A 17,990-nucleotide genomic window follows, 5' to 3' on the forward strand; every position below is an offset into this window, starting at 1 on the left:
AATTCGGAGCCCAATACTTGTTCTAAATATCAGAAGTTAAAATCTCTCTTATTTCAAAGGCATCAACAAAATCAAATCAAAGCTACACAGCACAGAAACCCCTTCAAGTTGCAGGAATGAACTGTGGCATTTTTTTGTCTGGTTTAAGGGAGGGAAGGAGGGAATGTGGGAGAACACAAAGCAGCCAAAGCTCTCTTCTGCCCTAGTTGTAGTGCAGATGAAAAAGCCATCAACTGCCGAGGATTTGCATGGCAATAAAAAAGCAAAACAAAAGACACTAAAAAACCCCTAAACAAACAACAAAACCAAACTCAAAAATCTTACGTGCTAAGGCCAGAAATAAAATGAGATTTTACAGTTCACTCTTTTAAAATGAATGCTTCCTGTAGATATTCAAACAAACTAATTTAAATGAAGTACACTTAACATTAGCTCCTTTGCCGAGTAAGAGATTCCCAGTATCACAATCCCTTCACCTTCCCAGAAATTTTCTAGTGCATTTAAATAGCATCAAGGGGCAGAGAGGAAGCTTTTTTTTTTTTTTTTTCTGGGGGCTAAATTCAAAGAAGGCTTTTAGAGGACATTGTGTCCTGTGATTAACTTCTCTTACATACATACTTGTCACTTCTTGTAAGAAATCCAGACAGGGTCGGCTACTTCCAGAAATACTTATTGAAACAGCCAGTGGGGTCTGTCCTTCATAGTTCCTTGTGTTAGTGTCTGCTCCGTAATTATACAACATTTGTGCACAAAGCACATCATCTCTAAGAGCAGACAAGTGCAAGGGTGTCTGTCCATCTTCCAAGCGCCCCAAGTTTGTATCGGCCCCTCTCTGGAGGAACATTCGGCAGTACGAGTGATTGCTTTTGATCACAGCGTATCGTAACAGGAAACCATTCTGAATGTCGATGTTGGCATTGTGGTCCAGGAGGATTTTCACACAGCTTGACCTCTCCCGGATAATGGCCAGCTGGAGTGGTGTAGTACCTTTATCACTGAGCGGATCAACCTCAGCCTTGAACTCCAGGAGGAGCCTGACAAAGGAGTCTCTGCCGTAGTGAGCAGCGACGTGCAGGGGAGTCCAGCCGTCGTTGCTCTTGGCATTAATAATGTCACTTCTGTAGTCAGACTCCAGCATCAGGCGCGCAATCCTCGCCCGGCCGTGCATGGCTGCGTAGTGCAGAGCAGTGAAGCCTCCAATTAAGTCCTTAACTGTGGGATCAGCTGAAGTTAAAATAAAATGTAAAAATAATTAGAAGGTGTTATGGTAATCCGGTGCTGAAAAAAAAAAAAAAAAAAAAAAAATTCAAACAGTAATTGCTAGTCTTTCCAGGCATAGCATGACAGGATTTTTTTGTACTTCAAACTGATTCTTGCTTTCATGAACATGCTATTTTTAAGACAAAATTAAAATTGTACTTAAGAACGAGTTAGAATTTTTTTTTGTTTGTTTCTCATACATATGTTTCCATTTGACAAATACTTTTCCACATCTTCCTAGCACTCTTAGGAATTAATTACTAATTACTCAAATCTCTCTGTCCATCCAGTTTTCCCCCAGCTCTACAATATTACATTTCTTTCTCAATGTTCAACTTTTTATTTTCCCTTGTGTTGCTTCTTGGTCTTAAAAAGAAGCATGTGTAGAAACATCTGCTGTCCCAAATTGCGGATGTTTTGTGGTCTGGCAGCATTGTATTGTTTTTAGGGTGTAATGCTGTATTAGGTAAAATGTTTCTCTGTGGTCTGCAGGATTTCCAAAGCATGTAGGATATATGTTATTTTAGATTATCTTGATAAAGTCTCTTTTCATAGATGATGAATCTGTTTAGAACCTGTTCTGAATTTATAGTTTCACAAGAATTCAAGAATGTAAAAACCCACTTCTGAAAGGAGTCAGATAAACTGATAGTGCAGAGTACAGGTAATTACAGATTTATTTCCCCTTCACATAGCACAAACACTCAGACTGATTTATTAATCTAAAAATTAAAATAATACAATCAATTTAACTAATTTCCTCAGGACACCCAAACTTGTTCTACAAATGACTAATTAATTACCCAAGGCAAGGTGCCATTTCTCAGCTAGAGAACAAGCCAGGATGTGAAGTTTCTCCTTCCACCATCCATGGGCGCTGCTGTTGGACACTAAAAAGTACAAACTACAGTGTGGAAGTCTGAACACTTTCCCAACCTAAGTTAGATACCATCTGCACCAGAAGACCTGCTCTAAGTTCAAAACAATATTAATTGCAGGCTACCCTAGACTGAACACATCTGAACACACAAAGGTGCAAACACAAAACAGGAATAAGCTTCCCAACCCACTGTGATCATATCCAGATAACACCAAGACAGATATTATACCAAAATTAAAAGACTGGAAGGAAGGAGTACAGAATAGAGCTGCAAAGATGATCCAGCAACTTTAAGGATATTTCTAAATGGAAAGAGAAGATGGAGAGGAAGGAAACAAACTAACCAAAAAAACCAACATAAAAATGAATGCAGCATGGCTACACAGAGAAATAAGATGTGAGAACTGCCTCTAGTGCACAGAATAGGAATAAACATAGAAATAAAGGATATGTTAAGGAAAGTTTAGTTCCTTGCTAGTGACAACTTCCCTCATCTCCCATGAAAAGCAGAAGTTTCAGTTCTCTGAAAAGTCACACTAACCTGAGCTAAAGGAATGAATGAAGCACCCACAGCTCAGCAGGAAAATGTAGCCAGTGACTGAATGGGTGTTCTTAACCTGCACTGTGATCATGTCCAAAATGCAGCAAAAAATCAGCACAACCCACACAAAGATAATATTTCAAAGTGATACTGCTCCCAGGGTCTCTCTCTTCACAATAGCTCAGACTATTCTACATTGACTTCTGAGTGGTGATAAATGAAGTGGGTAACAGGCACGACAACAAGCAGAGGGATGGTACAACCTGAGGGGCAGAACTGGGGACAAAGAGGGACATGCTGGAAAGGAGACAGCAGCAGGCAGAGCTGTCTTCCATCAAAAACCATTTTTAAAAGAAACAATCTTTCAGTTGTACCTTCTCTCTCCCACACTGCAAAATGCATGCAAAGCATCATTTCAACCCCCAAAGGAGGTGCAGCTCATTGCCACAAGCCTGTTTAATCAGTGCTATTTCCAAATTCAAGCAGATATGGCCCAACTTTTATATGTGCACCCATATGCACTTTTATACCGGTGGTTGTAATCCAAACCAAACAATTTCCTTGCAACACCAGGATGCCTTTTACCTATAGTTTTAAGCACCTTTCCACACCTTCCTTCCTTCCAAATATAATTGGTTTTGACCACTAAAGTGAACCAAAAAATTACTAAGTCATGTAAGAGAAGTTTCTTAAGGATAGGGAAAAAACCTCACAGTTGGGCTACCAAGCAACACAAACAACCAACCTTTCCATAACAAACCCCTTAGAAAAACCTCGTGAAAATATACTTTAATTCCCATTAAGACTATGGATTTCTAGTGAGCCAACAGCCTGCCTCTGGATTAGAGAAACAATTTTAACAGGATCGAAATGTCTGTCGCTATTCCACCAATGTCCTGCTGCCACCTCCTGGAAAACTTCCGAATTTCACACGAGCTTTTAGCAGGGGCTGGACCTGCATGAAGTTGCAAACAAATTCCATCCACTCAGTCCCTGTCTTAGTAAAAGTAACACTCCAAAGCTGATGCTGCTTAAAGAACTTGTGCTGCTGTGGGGCTTTTGTCTGATTTTTCTAAAATTTTCAGTATTGGTATCATTTTGTAAAGAAACTCTCTTCCTCTGGAACATGAGCAAGGTAAAAATGAATTGGGAATTACTCTCAGATAACCTTTTAGAATCTGCAGAGGGGTAAAAACTACCTGGCAGTTTTAGCTAGAAAGGGATCAAGCACTTGCCAGCAGTTCTCCATCTCATCTCCATCCTGACTGTCAAACAGTTCTTTCAATCCAAGCTTCCCATTAATATGGGGAGAGCAGAATGCAGAAACATGAACAACTGCATTTGGTCACTTCCAATGTTCTTAAATATAAGTCAAAATGCAATGGCAGAAACCTTGAAAAGCTTATCAAGGGTACCAATTACTGCAATCATGCCCACTTCAGACAGAAAATCTGTAGCATTGAATGATACGGAGATTATTTTATTTCATGTGAAAGTTGGGCACCTAAACTAGATATTAAATAGTTATTTGAAGTCCACTGTTAATAAAACTCTTTCTAATACTGCAATCTAGAGGATATAGAGATTCATAAATAAAAGACCCATAAATTTACAGCTCAGTGGGACAGTTTTCCTTTTTCCTTGACACCTTCCTTAGGTCACTCTATCACAGTAATTTGGGAAGCCAAAAAAGCAATGCTAAAGCAACGCCTCTGGCTTCATTGAGTACTTCTATTATTTCAAGCTTATTTCCCTCAGCTAGGGTTTAATTCTGACCACAAGGTTTAGAAGCATGGCTACATGCAGCTTCTGTTTTGAATTTCCTAAGATAACATTGATACAGAAGATGTCCAGGAAAGCATTACTGTTCAGAGACAGAAACACTTTAGGAGCTTAGGAGGGGTGAGCATTTGGCATTCTCTAGATCCTCCCAGATTCTGCCTGACCTTACTAAAATTGAGATACCTTGAAGCCAAGACTTAAAATAAATAAATACAGCTGCTTGGCTACTTTCTCTTACTATTTCATTTCTAGGAGCTTTAGTGAATTATTTCTTCATTTTAATATGAATAACCAGAAAGTGCTCAGTTGATACTGAGAAGGTATCACCAAGGGACAGCTAACTGAGCACTTTCAAGATTTTAGCTTGTTGTAACATTAATAGTGGTGGCTGGAAATTAATAAAACATATTTCTTGTCCAGTCTTGGATTGTCTGTCTCTATATGTCATATTAAAAATTTACAAAGTACACTAAAGATAAAACAGGCTTGTTTTACTAGATTACTAAAAACTACACTCTCTATTTTGGTGTTGCTTTGTGACTCTGTACGTTTTTATGAGTGGGAAGAGATGGCTTCATAGAGTCTTCATTTTAATAAAACAAGACAAACACACAAAGAAAGTAAAAATTCACTATTTCTTATGAAAACTAAGTTTCTCCATGGTTATGATGAACTTTCTGCATTTCACCAGTTTCTAAATAATATTTGTTATCTGACTTATCCCCTCTGTATCTAGTTGGTGTTTCTGCTGGCTTCATCCTTTAGTCTGGACTGTTTTTTCTGCATTTTCCCCATCTATCTGTGTCTCCTTCCTCAGTAGATAATAAAAAGCTTCCTGCTGTTCCACCACCTCCACTCAAATCAGCCAATCTGCATGCACAACACTGTCCTCTGGCTCTTTTCTTTGCTGGTGAGCAATGATGGAAGAGAAAAAGCAAAAGCAGGAGGCGGACAGGTCATGACTCCCATAAGAATCTACTTTTTATTTCCAGGTCAGTGACCAGATTCCTTCTCAGCCTTTATTAGCCCAGCTCACCCTACATCCCACTAGCAGGCTATGCTGGGAGCCTTGCAGCATCTCAGATCTGAGGCACAGCACTCTACACTCAGCAACAGCCCACTGTGGTTTTCCCAGTCCTATTTTCCCCATGAAAATATTCCCAGCTCTGCTCAGCTCCATCACCCCCCCCAGACAGCCAGAACCACCACCAACCACCCCGTTCCCATCTCAATTCCCTCTTTCCCACAGAACTCCACAGGCTCCCTCTCACTGTCACTTTATTACCAATATATACTTCAATACTCTCTATTTTACCATAAGATTCACAACAGAAAAGGACTCTTTCCTTCACCCAAGTATGTTTTTTTGTTCCACAGGGATTAAGCACCAGCAGCAAAAACAATCTACTCCAGAGGGAGAAAAGTAGAGGCCACATGAGCAAAGGTAGACACAAACCTCTCCCTAATGAGGGTGGCATGATTAACTCAGCTTGTAAGAGTCAACTCACTTGCTGCTTAATAACTCATTTGTGACATTATTATGTGATAAATACTCATTATTTTTATTCCTCTGTTTTGAGGGAAAACGAGGCAAGGCAGCAGGCAGTGCCAGCTTTGGGGAGCGAGGCTCAGCTGCAGGGAAGCTGCTGTGGATGACTAAACCTCACACTATTTGTTACTCAACTTTCTCATCCTGGTGATTCAACTCCAAGCTGCCTCAGGACAAAGGTGTTTCATTACAGGCAGTTTTCATGAGGCATCACATTCAGCTGCTACTTTGTATGGGAAAGAGTAACAACAAAAATAAAAACAAACCACTGCATCAGCAGCTATGTATTATGAAAACCTATAAAAAGGAAAATACATAGGAATACAGAAGGGATTGGGGGTTTTTATCATCTTTAAACTTACAGATAAAAAGTTTAAAGCAATGTATGTGATTTAAAGCCTTAAACTTTTGAAGGCTTGAGATTATCTGCATATATTACTTTTAAAAAGTGGAATTGAAAGGTATATATTATATGTAAATATATATTTTTTTTCCCCCTTCCAAGAAGGCCATGAGGGTTTGCCCTTTTTATGTGGTTACAATCTATAGTAGGTGCATCCACAGTCCAGTTGCTCAGGCTGTATTTCACCACTGCTCTTAAGGAACAAATCACTGATTGTACCATTACCACAGCCTGTTAATGCCACTCCACTTTCAGGATGATCCATACAGCTGACAAACCCAGTGACAGACACAAGGGGTCCATATGGCTCACATACACCAAGCATCAGAAAGATCATTTCAGTTTCCTTGGGACTGAAAACCTCATCATTCATTTGGTAAGAACAGTGCTAGAATAGAGGATGCTGTTCTTCAAGAGCACTGATCAGAACGTGGAGAACATCTACTGATTTCCTCTCCAGTACCACTTTAAAAGATTAGGATGATCCCTTTCTAAAGCTTCAGGTGGCCTTGGAAGATGATAAAGCAATGAGAAATTCTGACTGTACCACCTCAGGGATGATAATCATCACCCACATGAGTACCACTTAAATCAACAAAACTCAGTCAGTTCTTGAAATAAAGTTTCATTGTGGCTGGATGTAGGAGAGCTGCAAACTCATCTGGATTAGTGACAGTGAAGTCCTTGCACAAAGAGGACTGTTTTCATAAAATTTAGCAGATTCTCTTAAAGCCTATATTAAATTTAGTCTTTAATGCAATTGGTTAACTTGCTTTAGAATTCTGAAACAAGCTTCCCTAGGATTTAAATTCAGGGATCTGCCTTCCTCTAATAATACCCCCTAACAGAGAAGAAAATACTGTAGTGAGTGCTGTGAGTGCATTTCATTTTATAATGAGTCCTTATAATGCCCTATTTTCATAATGCTTATTCAGTCCTTCAACAATTCCTAGGCAATGCTGGGGGGAAATAGTTATTAAAATCTAAAGCTAAGCTATGATGTCATTCAGAGAGTATGCATCAGAAATAAACAGATATTAAGAACAAAAGAATAAAAAATAATTACAAAAGATAACCAGAAGTATTTTGATATCTAACCAGTGCTGGAAAGCTCTGCAGTGCAAACTGGGAAAGAAAGGTATCAGAGGATGTCCTGGCTTGACTATATGATGCTTCTATCCCCAATCATCTATTCTGTTTATGCTGAATAATAAGTTTTGCACCTTTAAGACTTGCTCCAGAGAGTGAAGGGGGGAGGAAGAAGCGCGGAGTTTGTTTTCAGACACTGCACTCACTCCTCCACATTACTACTCCTAAACTGTTGTTGTCTGCAGATAGACAGACAGCAAAACAGAACTCTCCTTCATTTTAGTTAGTTTTAACTAGCTAAAGCAAAAAAGTTCCCTAAACTATAGATTTTTTTCCTTTTTCTTTAAACCTATTTAAACCTACTCTAAACTAAACACCCAAAAAACCACCAAAACCTCACAGCTACAGCCCACCAAGCCAGGCCTGAGCCACAACATTTCCAATACCAATAAAACTAATAAAAGACTAAGTAAGCCAAACTACAACCCCAAAAAGAGACTCTTCTGAGTTTATAATCTCTTCTAAAACAACAAGAAGTTTTATTATTTAATGTATTTAAGTTTTATTATCTAATTAACTATTTTTCCAATTTTCTCCAAAAAAAATGTTTTTCCCCAAACCAATTAAGAAAAGAACCAATTAAATCTACTTTTCTAAAAGAAAAAACCCTTTAAAAGCTCTCTCCCAAATTTACCCTAAACCAAAACAAGTACAGATGAGTACAAAGACTTTTCTCTGTGGGGAACTCACCTCCATGTTCCAGAAAAACACGGACACACCTCTCCTTGCCTCTTGCTGCAGAGAAGTGAAGCAGGGTCCAGCCATTGGCATCCCGACCGTTGGGAGAATATCCCTGCTCCAGCATCTTGCGCACGGTGTGAACATCGCCGGCGGCCACGGCAGCCTGGATCTGCAACTCTTCCTGCAGCTCAGGGTTCCTCCTGCAGTGGTGGTGTAACATCCTAGCTGAGTCTGGCCTTTACAGGAGCCTCATGAGCTCACACGAGTCACCTTCAGTCAATGGGAAGCAGGAATAAATTAGGATTGGGATCAGAAATGGGGTATGTAGGAAAAGAAGGATTAATGGAATGTGATGCTAAGACTTCTGTCTGTATGCTGAGAAAAGTGATGTTACACAGAGGATAAAGCCCACATGATCTCACTCTTATTAGCAAAATCATAGTACATGGTGACATCACTGAACTGCAAAAGAAAAGGACACTTGCACATTATAAATAGTAAATGTTTTCTTCAGAAGTGACAGCATCAAGAAGCAGTTCACAATTAAAGCAACTGAGCAATGAGCAAAATGAAAAATCTTCAGAACCCACCATTCATTTCAAAATCACACCGTGGTTAACATCACTACCTCCAGAGACACTGGTTAAATAGATTATCCAGACTAAGGAATGGATAATCCAAACAGTTGCAGGAATCACCACTGCACTGCTACAGTAACTGAGCTATGATACTCTTTATTTTTCTAGAAATGCACCTCTTGTAAGCTTCAGTGAAAATATCTTACCAATAGAATCCTGTCACCTACTGCATGTATTAGTAACACTAATGTTCAAATTGAAAATTTTAATTATCTTTTTTCCTTTTTCATCCTTTTTTTTTTTAATTAGTCTTCTGTTTGCATTCTGGCTTGAGCACTTCTTAATTAGTACACAAAGGCTGCAAAGAACTTCTACGTTCCAAAAATCAAATACAAGGGTAATATTTTATGAGCCCTGAAATACATTTAAGTGAAGTTACTACAGTCCTGTCAAACACCATGAGAACATATGTCAGAATAATTCCATTTATAATTACCTTGATACAGTACATAAGAGCAGGGCCAAAAGGGTAACTAAAATAGCCACTGTAAAAGAGCCTAGAAACAAGCACACATTGGGAAAGAGAAATAGTATGTCCTCCATGCTCTGTTTGGAAAGTACCACTTGTAGTTCGACTTGGGAGCAAGAAAATGAACAGGTATTTAGGGATTGTTCCCCAGTACACAAAGTTAAGTGATTGCATTTTCACATACATTGTGTATTATATCCCATAGTCCTAAAATAGAAAGGAGTATCAGAAGAAAGAATAAAATCAGGGTATGAGAAAGGTAATGCTGAGCAATAGGAGCCTCAGAAAATATTCAAACATGGATGGATATCAACACAGACCTAGAAGATTAAAAACTCCTGAAAAATTCATCAACATTAAAGTATAAAGAAAAGTCCTAATGGTGAAAATGAATTTCAAGCAAAATTTAAAATTTACAGTAATTTTTTGGTTTTTTAGGATGTCAACAGACATCATCATCTAAACCTTCTTTTAGGTATCATAAAGACTTCCAGATCCTCGTGATCCACAGGTCATTCAAAAGTAATTGCAGTCACTCTCCATATCCCACTGGACGCTTGTTTTCCTGTGATGCAGGTATAGCCACAGACAAGAGAAAAGTGAAAGCATCAATCACTGCCAACTTTGCAGACAAAGGCACAGTGTGTATTTGCTCTTCTGCAACCTCCTCGTGCCCCTGGTATGGAAGTTTTTATCTGCTTTTTGGAGAGATAGAAACTCATAATTAACAGGTGCTCCAGTGACCCTACTTACCCTGCAAATATGGAAATTACACACAGCAAACGCCTGTCTTTGACATTTATAAATGCTTCAGCTTACCATGTATGGCAACAATCACTACTTCAGCATAGGGTTATTAAAGAAGACTTTTTAGCTCCATATGTTATACATGGCTTAGAAACTGGCTTTGTTTTGTTTTACAGTGTGAACTTCATTCTCTGAGACTGGGAGGAAAGGGGATTTGCAAAGCAGCAACTGCCAGCTCAATAGGTCAGCTTTTGCAGCATATTCCAAAAATCAAACTTGGTTAATCTGATGACAATGGAAGTATTTCTATTGACTCTAATAAGATTTTGCTAAGCTCTTTTCTAAACTCCAATTAGCACTTCAGAACATGCTCACCTATAAGACAGCGAGCTTGACTTCACTCTGCATCACACCACTAACAGCACTGGTAATGAAATTCCAGCTGCAAGGGTAAGATCTTTGGATTTGCAGGTGAAAACTGACAGTAGAATCTAACTGATGATGATGAGTCATGCAAAACCCTTAAAAAATTGCAATTCAGACCATGTCCCTTTTAGCCCTAGTGTCTGAATATCTACAAAAACAAGATATGAAAACTTTTTGTTTTTCAAACTGAGAATACCTGATCAAAACTTAATGCAAACAAACTTTATGATGCCATTTTTTCAGTCCTTTCTTGTAAAGGACCAATACTTGCAAGCCCTCAAGTGATCCTGAAAATTAAGGTCAGGCTAGTTGCTCAAAATGCTACAGAAAGAGATGGGATGACTAAAGAGATGAAGGGAAATGGGATTTCTCATTTGAAGGGCCAGCAGTATTCCTTCCCCCTGCAACTCTCTGTGAAGACAGTTGGTTGAGGAAAAGCAGAGCTCTCTCTCTCACACTTCTCAGCTGGTGGGTATATTTGCAATGCAGCATTATAAAAAATTGGCATTGGCTCCATATGTTGCATGTGACTAGCAGAGCTTATTCAAATTAGCTGGTACTAAAGTACATAAGTACTAAAACATACAAAGCAGAAGACAAAGTCAGGCAGCTCCTTTTATCACTTGCACAGTTTCTGTAAATATCCACTCTTCCATCTCACCCCTATGGCAAGCAATGAAATTCAAATGACAAGAATACTTAACCATAACATTAAAGGTTTCAGGATAGTTTTAGGTACACACCAGCTTTGAAAACATTTTTACTTCTGCTCCATAGATCATTTAAAACTCCTGTTTGCAGAGCCCCATTTAAGACATCAATCTTTGGAGAAGAGAAGGAGGACTACTGGAAGTAGCCCTTTGGCATTTAATATTTAATGTTTTGCAACTGTAATCAATCTCATTCAGAACTCAGCATGCATTTGGGTTGTTACATATTGGCTTTCTGCATGCAAGTAAAAAAATGAAAGGAAGCACAGGGGGGAAAAATATACCTATATATTCTTGGTTATAATGATTTTATAGTGCCATGAAAATGGAGGACAGCAACAGTTACTTAATTGATTTTGCAAGTACAACAGGATAAACTCAATGTGGTCCTGAATTACCTTATAAGAGGTTGCTACTCTTTGATGGATGTCCCACTCTTCATTGTCTTCACTGTTCATAATCTTCTGTGCCCATGTGTGTCAAACAACCTGCTACCCCTTAAAAAAATGGTATTTCATGTTAGTTGTAAAGAATAAAAGCCAGAGGTTTACTTACTTTTACTTTGTTTGTGTGTGAGAATGCTACATTTTCATGCAGCTATGTCAGAAAAGACCCAAAGTGTGTTTTCTATCATTACCAAAGAGTCCTCCAGAGGTTGGGGAGGGCAGAGTTTGCTTCTGCCACACGAGGAAAAGGCTACAGAGAATATTTTATGGAAGACAGGAGAAATGAGTGATGTGCTTCCTGTCTGGAGTAAACCTTGAAGAAATGGTCTACACCCTTCTCTAATAATTACCTGCATCTGCCCCTCCTGTATGGAACAAGAATGGATACAAAGGTTACAGTAGGTACTTCTGCCTCAGTGCTCAACATCTCCCTGTGGGAGTCAGATGCCAGGAAAAACATTCAGGATCCATTTAGCTCTTCCCAAACTACTTTTGTGGGCTTTTTATTTGTTTGTGGGGTTTTTTATTATTGTTTTTGTATGAGGTTTGGGTTTGTTTTTTTTTTTTAAATCTCCATCCCATCTCTGTTTCCCTAAGTAAGGAATAAAACCTGAGCCCCTAGACCATTGAGTTGTGTCCTTCAGCTGGATTTGCAGAGTCTCCAGCCTGTCTCCTCTCCCTCATGTGACAGCTCAAGCTGACACACACTGCGTTTCACAAACAGGTAAAGCCACCTCCACAGTACAAGAAAACCACCAGCTCAAAAATCTTCACCCTTTTCTTCATAAAGAAAAACCAGCCTTTTAGAATCAAGGTTTACCAAAAGCCAGTTACAACCCCTGTGCAGATTCCTCCTTCAGACTGGCCCCTCCTTATCCCCCCTGTCACCTGCAGTTAATGGGATCAGTGGCAGACCACTCCTCCTGTACTCATCACTGTTCTTTCACTAATTCTTTGTACACCTTTATCTGACCTTTCATTTCCTTTGGCTGCAAACTTTTAGTGAAAGGCCCCCTTATCTCATCTGAGCACTGCAATCATGTAATAAACAATAAAACCATTAAATACTTAATTGTACAGCTGATCACACAAACCCAACTGTGACTCGTTTCTTCTGCAAACGAGTTGCACCAGAGCAGTTCCATGAACTGTGCAGCTCTCAGATTAAGTTGAAATTTCTGCCACTTAATGCAACATAAAATCATGCTTTCACAATGATAGCTGAAAGAGGAGGATGAAAAAAAGTCCTTTTTATCCCTCTTATGCACATTTTTCAAGAGCTTTGCTTCCCAAGATAAAACATACAAGGTCTTCAGATATGCTTACAGCCCTGCACAAAACTGCACTGCCATGACCTAATTTGATCACATTTCTAGCCTTGTTTTTCTGCATAGATGATCAGTCGTTCACCTTTTTTTTTTCAAATTTTTGCATGATTTTCACTTTAAAACCCACACATTTTTTATTAGCTGATGCAAATTAGAATTGCACTGACTTCACAGACTACAGACAAGGTAACAGATTGCTCCACTAAAAAAGTAACAAGCTTTTTCCCCCCAAAGGAAAATTAGCTGCATATGGCAAGAGTAAGATCTGCAACTTTAATAAAAATAAGTCATATTTAGTAAGAGTAAAGCTCCCTCACTCAATGACTTAACAAAGTTTGATTAAAACACTAATAATAATAGTAGAGGCAGCACTAAATAAAAATAATAAGACAAACATCCTCATTATCTATTGATAATGTCTCATGTTGTCAAAGAGATCTTAGACTTTTCCACATCAATGTGTCACTTCTTTAAAGTCACTGCAAACATCATGTGGAAAATTAATTCCAACATATGTATACACTTACTTTAAAGAAAGTTAAAGGTTGGTACAAAAAGCAAGACCTCAAAATTCAGTATTTTGCTCATTCACACGGCCTGACAGAAAGACCTGATCCCTAAACTCAGAGATTACACACCCAAGAGCAGAATAAGGACCATAAGTTATGGATGTCAGCCTAACTCTGTACAACAAGGGAAGTGTACCATTACACATGACATTTAGTATCTGGCATAGACCTCATCAGTGTAGATCTGAGTTGCCTGTGGTTGAAGTATTCCGAGACATTTAAGTCAAATAAACAACAGAAAAAAGGAATGCCCTGTGGAATAAGGATAATCACATCAGCCTTCATTAGTCTCACAACTCACTTCTCCTACCCATTTCAAAGCTTGAACAAGCTAAATGTGTTCTCACTCACATGGCATTTTAAAAATGGTCAATATATTTTTGACAAACTAAACACAACCATCATTTCAGCTGTCACTCACGCTCCTATTCCAGGAGCTCTTCAGACAAGAGAGTAGGGCAAACAATTGTGTTGTCATTTGCATTCTCACATCCCAATCGTGAAGTTTGCAAGTAACATGTGAAATATCAAAATTTCACAGAGCCTTATAATCCCAAATATATTTTCTGCTGAAAGTTCCATGCTACAGCCCAGACACCAAGTGAGGTATCCCTGTGACTGAAATGAAAATCACCAAGCAACACATGCAAGCTGCTGGGCCTGAAAGCAATGAGTTAACAGTGCATGAATCTAAAACATCACAGAGGAACTGCTGCTTCAAAGGAAAGAAGCCTTCACTCCTCACAAGGTGTCATTAAAAGTTACACATTTCTCATGAGAGCTCCTATAAGGCCAGCTTGGACATATGAAATTTAAAATAACCAAAAGAGTTAATCTACAAGTGCCCCACCAACTTCAGGTGTTCCTAGAACTAGAGGTGGTGCTGTTACACACTAATAAGCAGCTGTTGTGTCCTTACATTCTGCAGGTGGATGAAACTGAAGCACAGAGGTGTCATTTTACCACAATTATCCATCTCACTGAGAGGTTCTGAGGTCTGACTTTGGGCCTGATGGAGAATCAGGGACATCACCCAGCTCAAACAACTTCAGGTGTGCAAACCTGAGAGAAGCTTCCCCTTCAGCAAGCACAGCAACCACTCACCATCCTCAGCACCCCCACCCATACACTGGCGACCTTAAGCACAAGCAGAGCCCCAAGAATAAAATCCTGCAACTCCTTCTGAAGGCAGGACCTCAATGCTGATGCTAAAGCAAGGCCTTCCAGCTCTTTTTTCAGTAGAGAATGCTGCATCAGGTTCACACAGCCAGAACCTCCTCCCTCAAGATGTGCACTGACAAACTGCAGGGAGCTTGTGCTCTGCAGCATGCTTGGAGATCCTCGTGTACCAAGCAAAAAATACCAATTCTCCTCCAACTTACAGCAGTGCTATCACCAAGTTTTAAACAGCAAAAGTCAGATGGAAGCTTAGTAATTAATTTGTAGCAAGTGTTAATTGCTAAGATTTATGTATTTTCACGTGATTTACTAACATTAGAGCACCCAAACACCAACACTGCATGGAATGACAGAAGCAGGAACCAATGGCGAGCTCAAACCATATTAAAGGAGTCACTTCAGCCCTAATTCTCAGAGCACAGCTGATAAACCAACTGAGTGCTGCTTACAGAGTTTGTGTCATTCAACAATCTCTAGAAGTACATTCAATATATATTTCTATTTAACACAGCCTAAAAGAATCCAAGTGGACAAAATTTGTTGGATGTCTTTAGTGGACAAAGCAAGACTTCACTGTGATAATATCATTCTGTAAGCATTGCTGGAACAAAACAAAACCAGCCCTCAGACAGCACATTTCCTTTAAGGGTTGAGAATTCACAATGAGGAAAAACAAACCCAAAATGAGCATACAGCCTGAAGACTAAAGCTTTCTCTAAAGGGCTGCTATACTGGCAACATGCTGCATTTCTCCCAGGGATCAAGAGCAGGACTTCAGCACATCAGTGATCTCTGTGCCCTGTTTAAACCACGTGCAAATTTCAGCCAGAAGTTAATTCCCTGATTCCCACGAACTCAATTCCAGTCTCTGCATCTGAATCAAACTTTGCTGCACTGGCATTTCACACTAGGAAGGAACTTCACAAATCATATGAAAACTTAGGTCTCCTGTTGTGAATAAATCCCAAAGATCCCATGAATTGTTGGCACCACGAGGTGTCCTGTTGGAGCAGCTACAGCCCTGATGTGAGAAGCACTGGGTGGGTTGGGAAATGGGAGTTACAATAAACTAAATTCAGATTAAACAGCTGTGCAATAACTGGTAAGTTTGTACTGATCTGCCTCACCTATTAGTAGGAAAATCCCTCCTGGAATCACACTGGGCATGTCCACATGTTCTGCCATTACTCCTGAGTTATCAAAATAACATGGAAAATTTCTTCCCTGCACTTCCAAAGCGTGCCTCAGGATTTGCTGCACTTGTGTTACAGAGGGATTTTCTATTTAATCTTCAACACAGAGCAACCACTTTTTGTCTTAATCTAAAGACATCTGTATTGGAAAAATGATCCAGCCTTGACCAAGGCTGCTGGCAACAAATACTGCTGTTTCTCCTGCAGGCTAATGCTCAAAAACAACTGATTGCCAACAATGAACAACGTTTTGGTACAGTCAGTGACATCTCTGAAAACACGACATAGACCAGAGGGACCTCCAGGGAGGGCATCTTAGCCAAAAAGCCAAGCTCACCTACTTTTGAAACAGATTAAGATGGCTTCAAGACAGACCCTGCGTTAGAAGAAGGCACAGAGTCTCCATCCTTTGGAGCACACTGACAGCAGGCTGCAGAAAAAGTCTGACTGACATCATTCACCCCCCACTCTCTGCTAGGATCCATTTCTTCATCTCACCACATAAAGCACGCAATTCTCCCTACGAGCAGCTCTCCCCCTGAAACAGAACCTCCCTCCTACCAGCAGCATTGGTTTTCATAACTCCTTTAATTTTTTCCCCTGAAGCACCCAACAGCATCATCATCTTCTATGATCTCAGCCCAAAAAGTAAGTACTTGTAAGCAGACACCATCCAATTAAATTAATTTCAATTTTTGCAGCTCCGTTACAACACACACACAATAAAGTGACCCACACAGGAGTGAGGTATGACTAAACCAATGTAATGCATTTACCATGACCTACCCCAATAAAGATTTGAAAATCGAAACAGAAGCAATGCTGAACCCATAAATTTATGGAAAGACTTAAAGAAAAGATCCTTTTAACAACCTAGAGCAAAGTATTTTTAAGTGACACCCCTGAGATGAAGACACAAACCCCTCCATTAAGTAGCAATTCATAATCAAAACAACATTTTCAGAATAATTCTGGAAAATTATAAAGTGTTACAAGAGCAACTGTACTTCAAACGGGATTAAGAGCTTTCAAACTTTAAAAGGTCAACAGCAAGTAGGTTTTAAAAGAACAAAGAAATCTAATGCTACCTATTCAAATCCATAAAAACACAAGAGGCCCCAATCCCAGCCAAACCATGTGTCTAGGATGACTCTGAGAGTCTAAATGAATCATCACCTTTCTGGGGGCTTTTTGAGTGCTGTTTTCTCTCTTCTCTGTTATTTTGTTCTTTGGAGTCACTATTTTTAATTCTCCTTTAAGGCAGCTTAAACCTAAAAAAAAATAAAAAAAAAGTAGAACTGAGCCACACAATGACATAAAAGAGAGAAAAGAAGAACAGAATTGGTTAATACAAAAGCAATAGCTGGGCAAAATAGGAAGAGCCTTCACAAATTTGGAAGGAAAGGGGTTAGTCATCAAAACCGGGATCTCTCCTGGAAAAGGAGGACACTCTCCCAGGATACCAAGGAGTTGAAGGGATAACAACGGCAGGACCGCTGCCCTGTCAAGGCAGCTCCTCCAGGGAATGGAAGTAAAGATAAGTGCTAAAGAATGGGACAGGAAGTAACCCAGAAAGCTGAGCTGCTGGGAAACCAAACCTCTCCCTCGCAGGAGTTCACGCTCCAGGAGCCGTCAGCCGCGCACACACACACACACACACAAAAAGCCGGCCGAGCCCCGGCGCACAGCCCCAAGGCCCGGCGGCCGCCGAGGCACCCGGAGCGCCGCCGGGGGCTGGGGACGGGGACCCCCCTCCGCGGGCAGCCCCGGGGGCGGCCCGGAGCCCGCCGGGGGAGCGGGCAGGGGCGGCGGGGGGCTGCGCACCCCTTCCCTGAGGGAACGCCGGGGGCGCCCCTCACAGCCCCGCACCGCCGGAGGGGCTGCCCGGTGTGGGCGAGGGGAGGCCATGGGGTCGCGCCCCCCCCCCTCCCCGCGCCGCGAGGGACCCCGGGGCAGCCGGGGTTACCTGCGTGACCCGCGTGCCGGAGCGGGGCGGGCCGGGGGCCCCGGGCGCGGCCGCCCCCCGCGCTGGCGGCGGCG

General features: G+C 40.5%; 1 protein-coding gene across 3 annotated transcripts in view; it reads right to left on the bottom strand.

The window, feature by feature from the left end:
* Positions 1 to 17,974, bottom strand: part of ASB7 (ankyrin repeat and SOCS box containing 7) — a 30,339-nt gene extending 12,365 nt beyond the window's left edge. For 2 of the 3 annotated variants that reach the window (XM_041469200.1, XM_041469202.1), the window contains exons 1-5: positions 17,917 to 17,974; positions 17,127 to 17,221; positions 11,634 to 11,732; positions 8,255 to 8,515; positions 619 to 1,224 (exon numbers count right to left, since the gene is read on the bottom strand). In XM_041469200.1, the coding sequence (XP_041325134.1) occupies positions 619 to 1,224; positions 8,255 to 8,465 (817 nt within the window). In that variant the 5' untranslated portion in view covers positions 8,466 to 8,515; positions 11,634 to 11,732; positions 17,127 to 17,221; positions 17,917 to 17,974. Of the gene's footprint in view, positions 1 to 618; positions 1,225 to 8,254; positions 8,516 to 11,633; positions 11,733 to 17,126; positions 17,292 to 17,916 lie in introns of those variants that run through there. The other variant, XM_041469201.1, reaches the window with a different exon arrangement.
* Between the last annotated feature and the right edge of the window lie 16 nt (positions 17,975 to 17,990).

This window comes from Pyrgilauda ruficollis, unplaced genomic scaffold (genome assembly GCF_017590135.1).
Source record: "Pyrgilauda ruficollis isolate IOZ18807 unplaced genomic scaffold, ASM1759013v1 scaffold23, whole genome shotgun sequence".
NCBI lineage: Eukaryota > Metazoa > Chordata > Aves > Passeriformes > Passeridae > Pyrgilauda > Pyrgilauda ruficollis.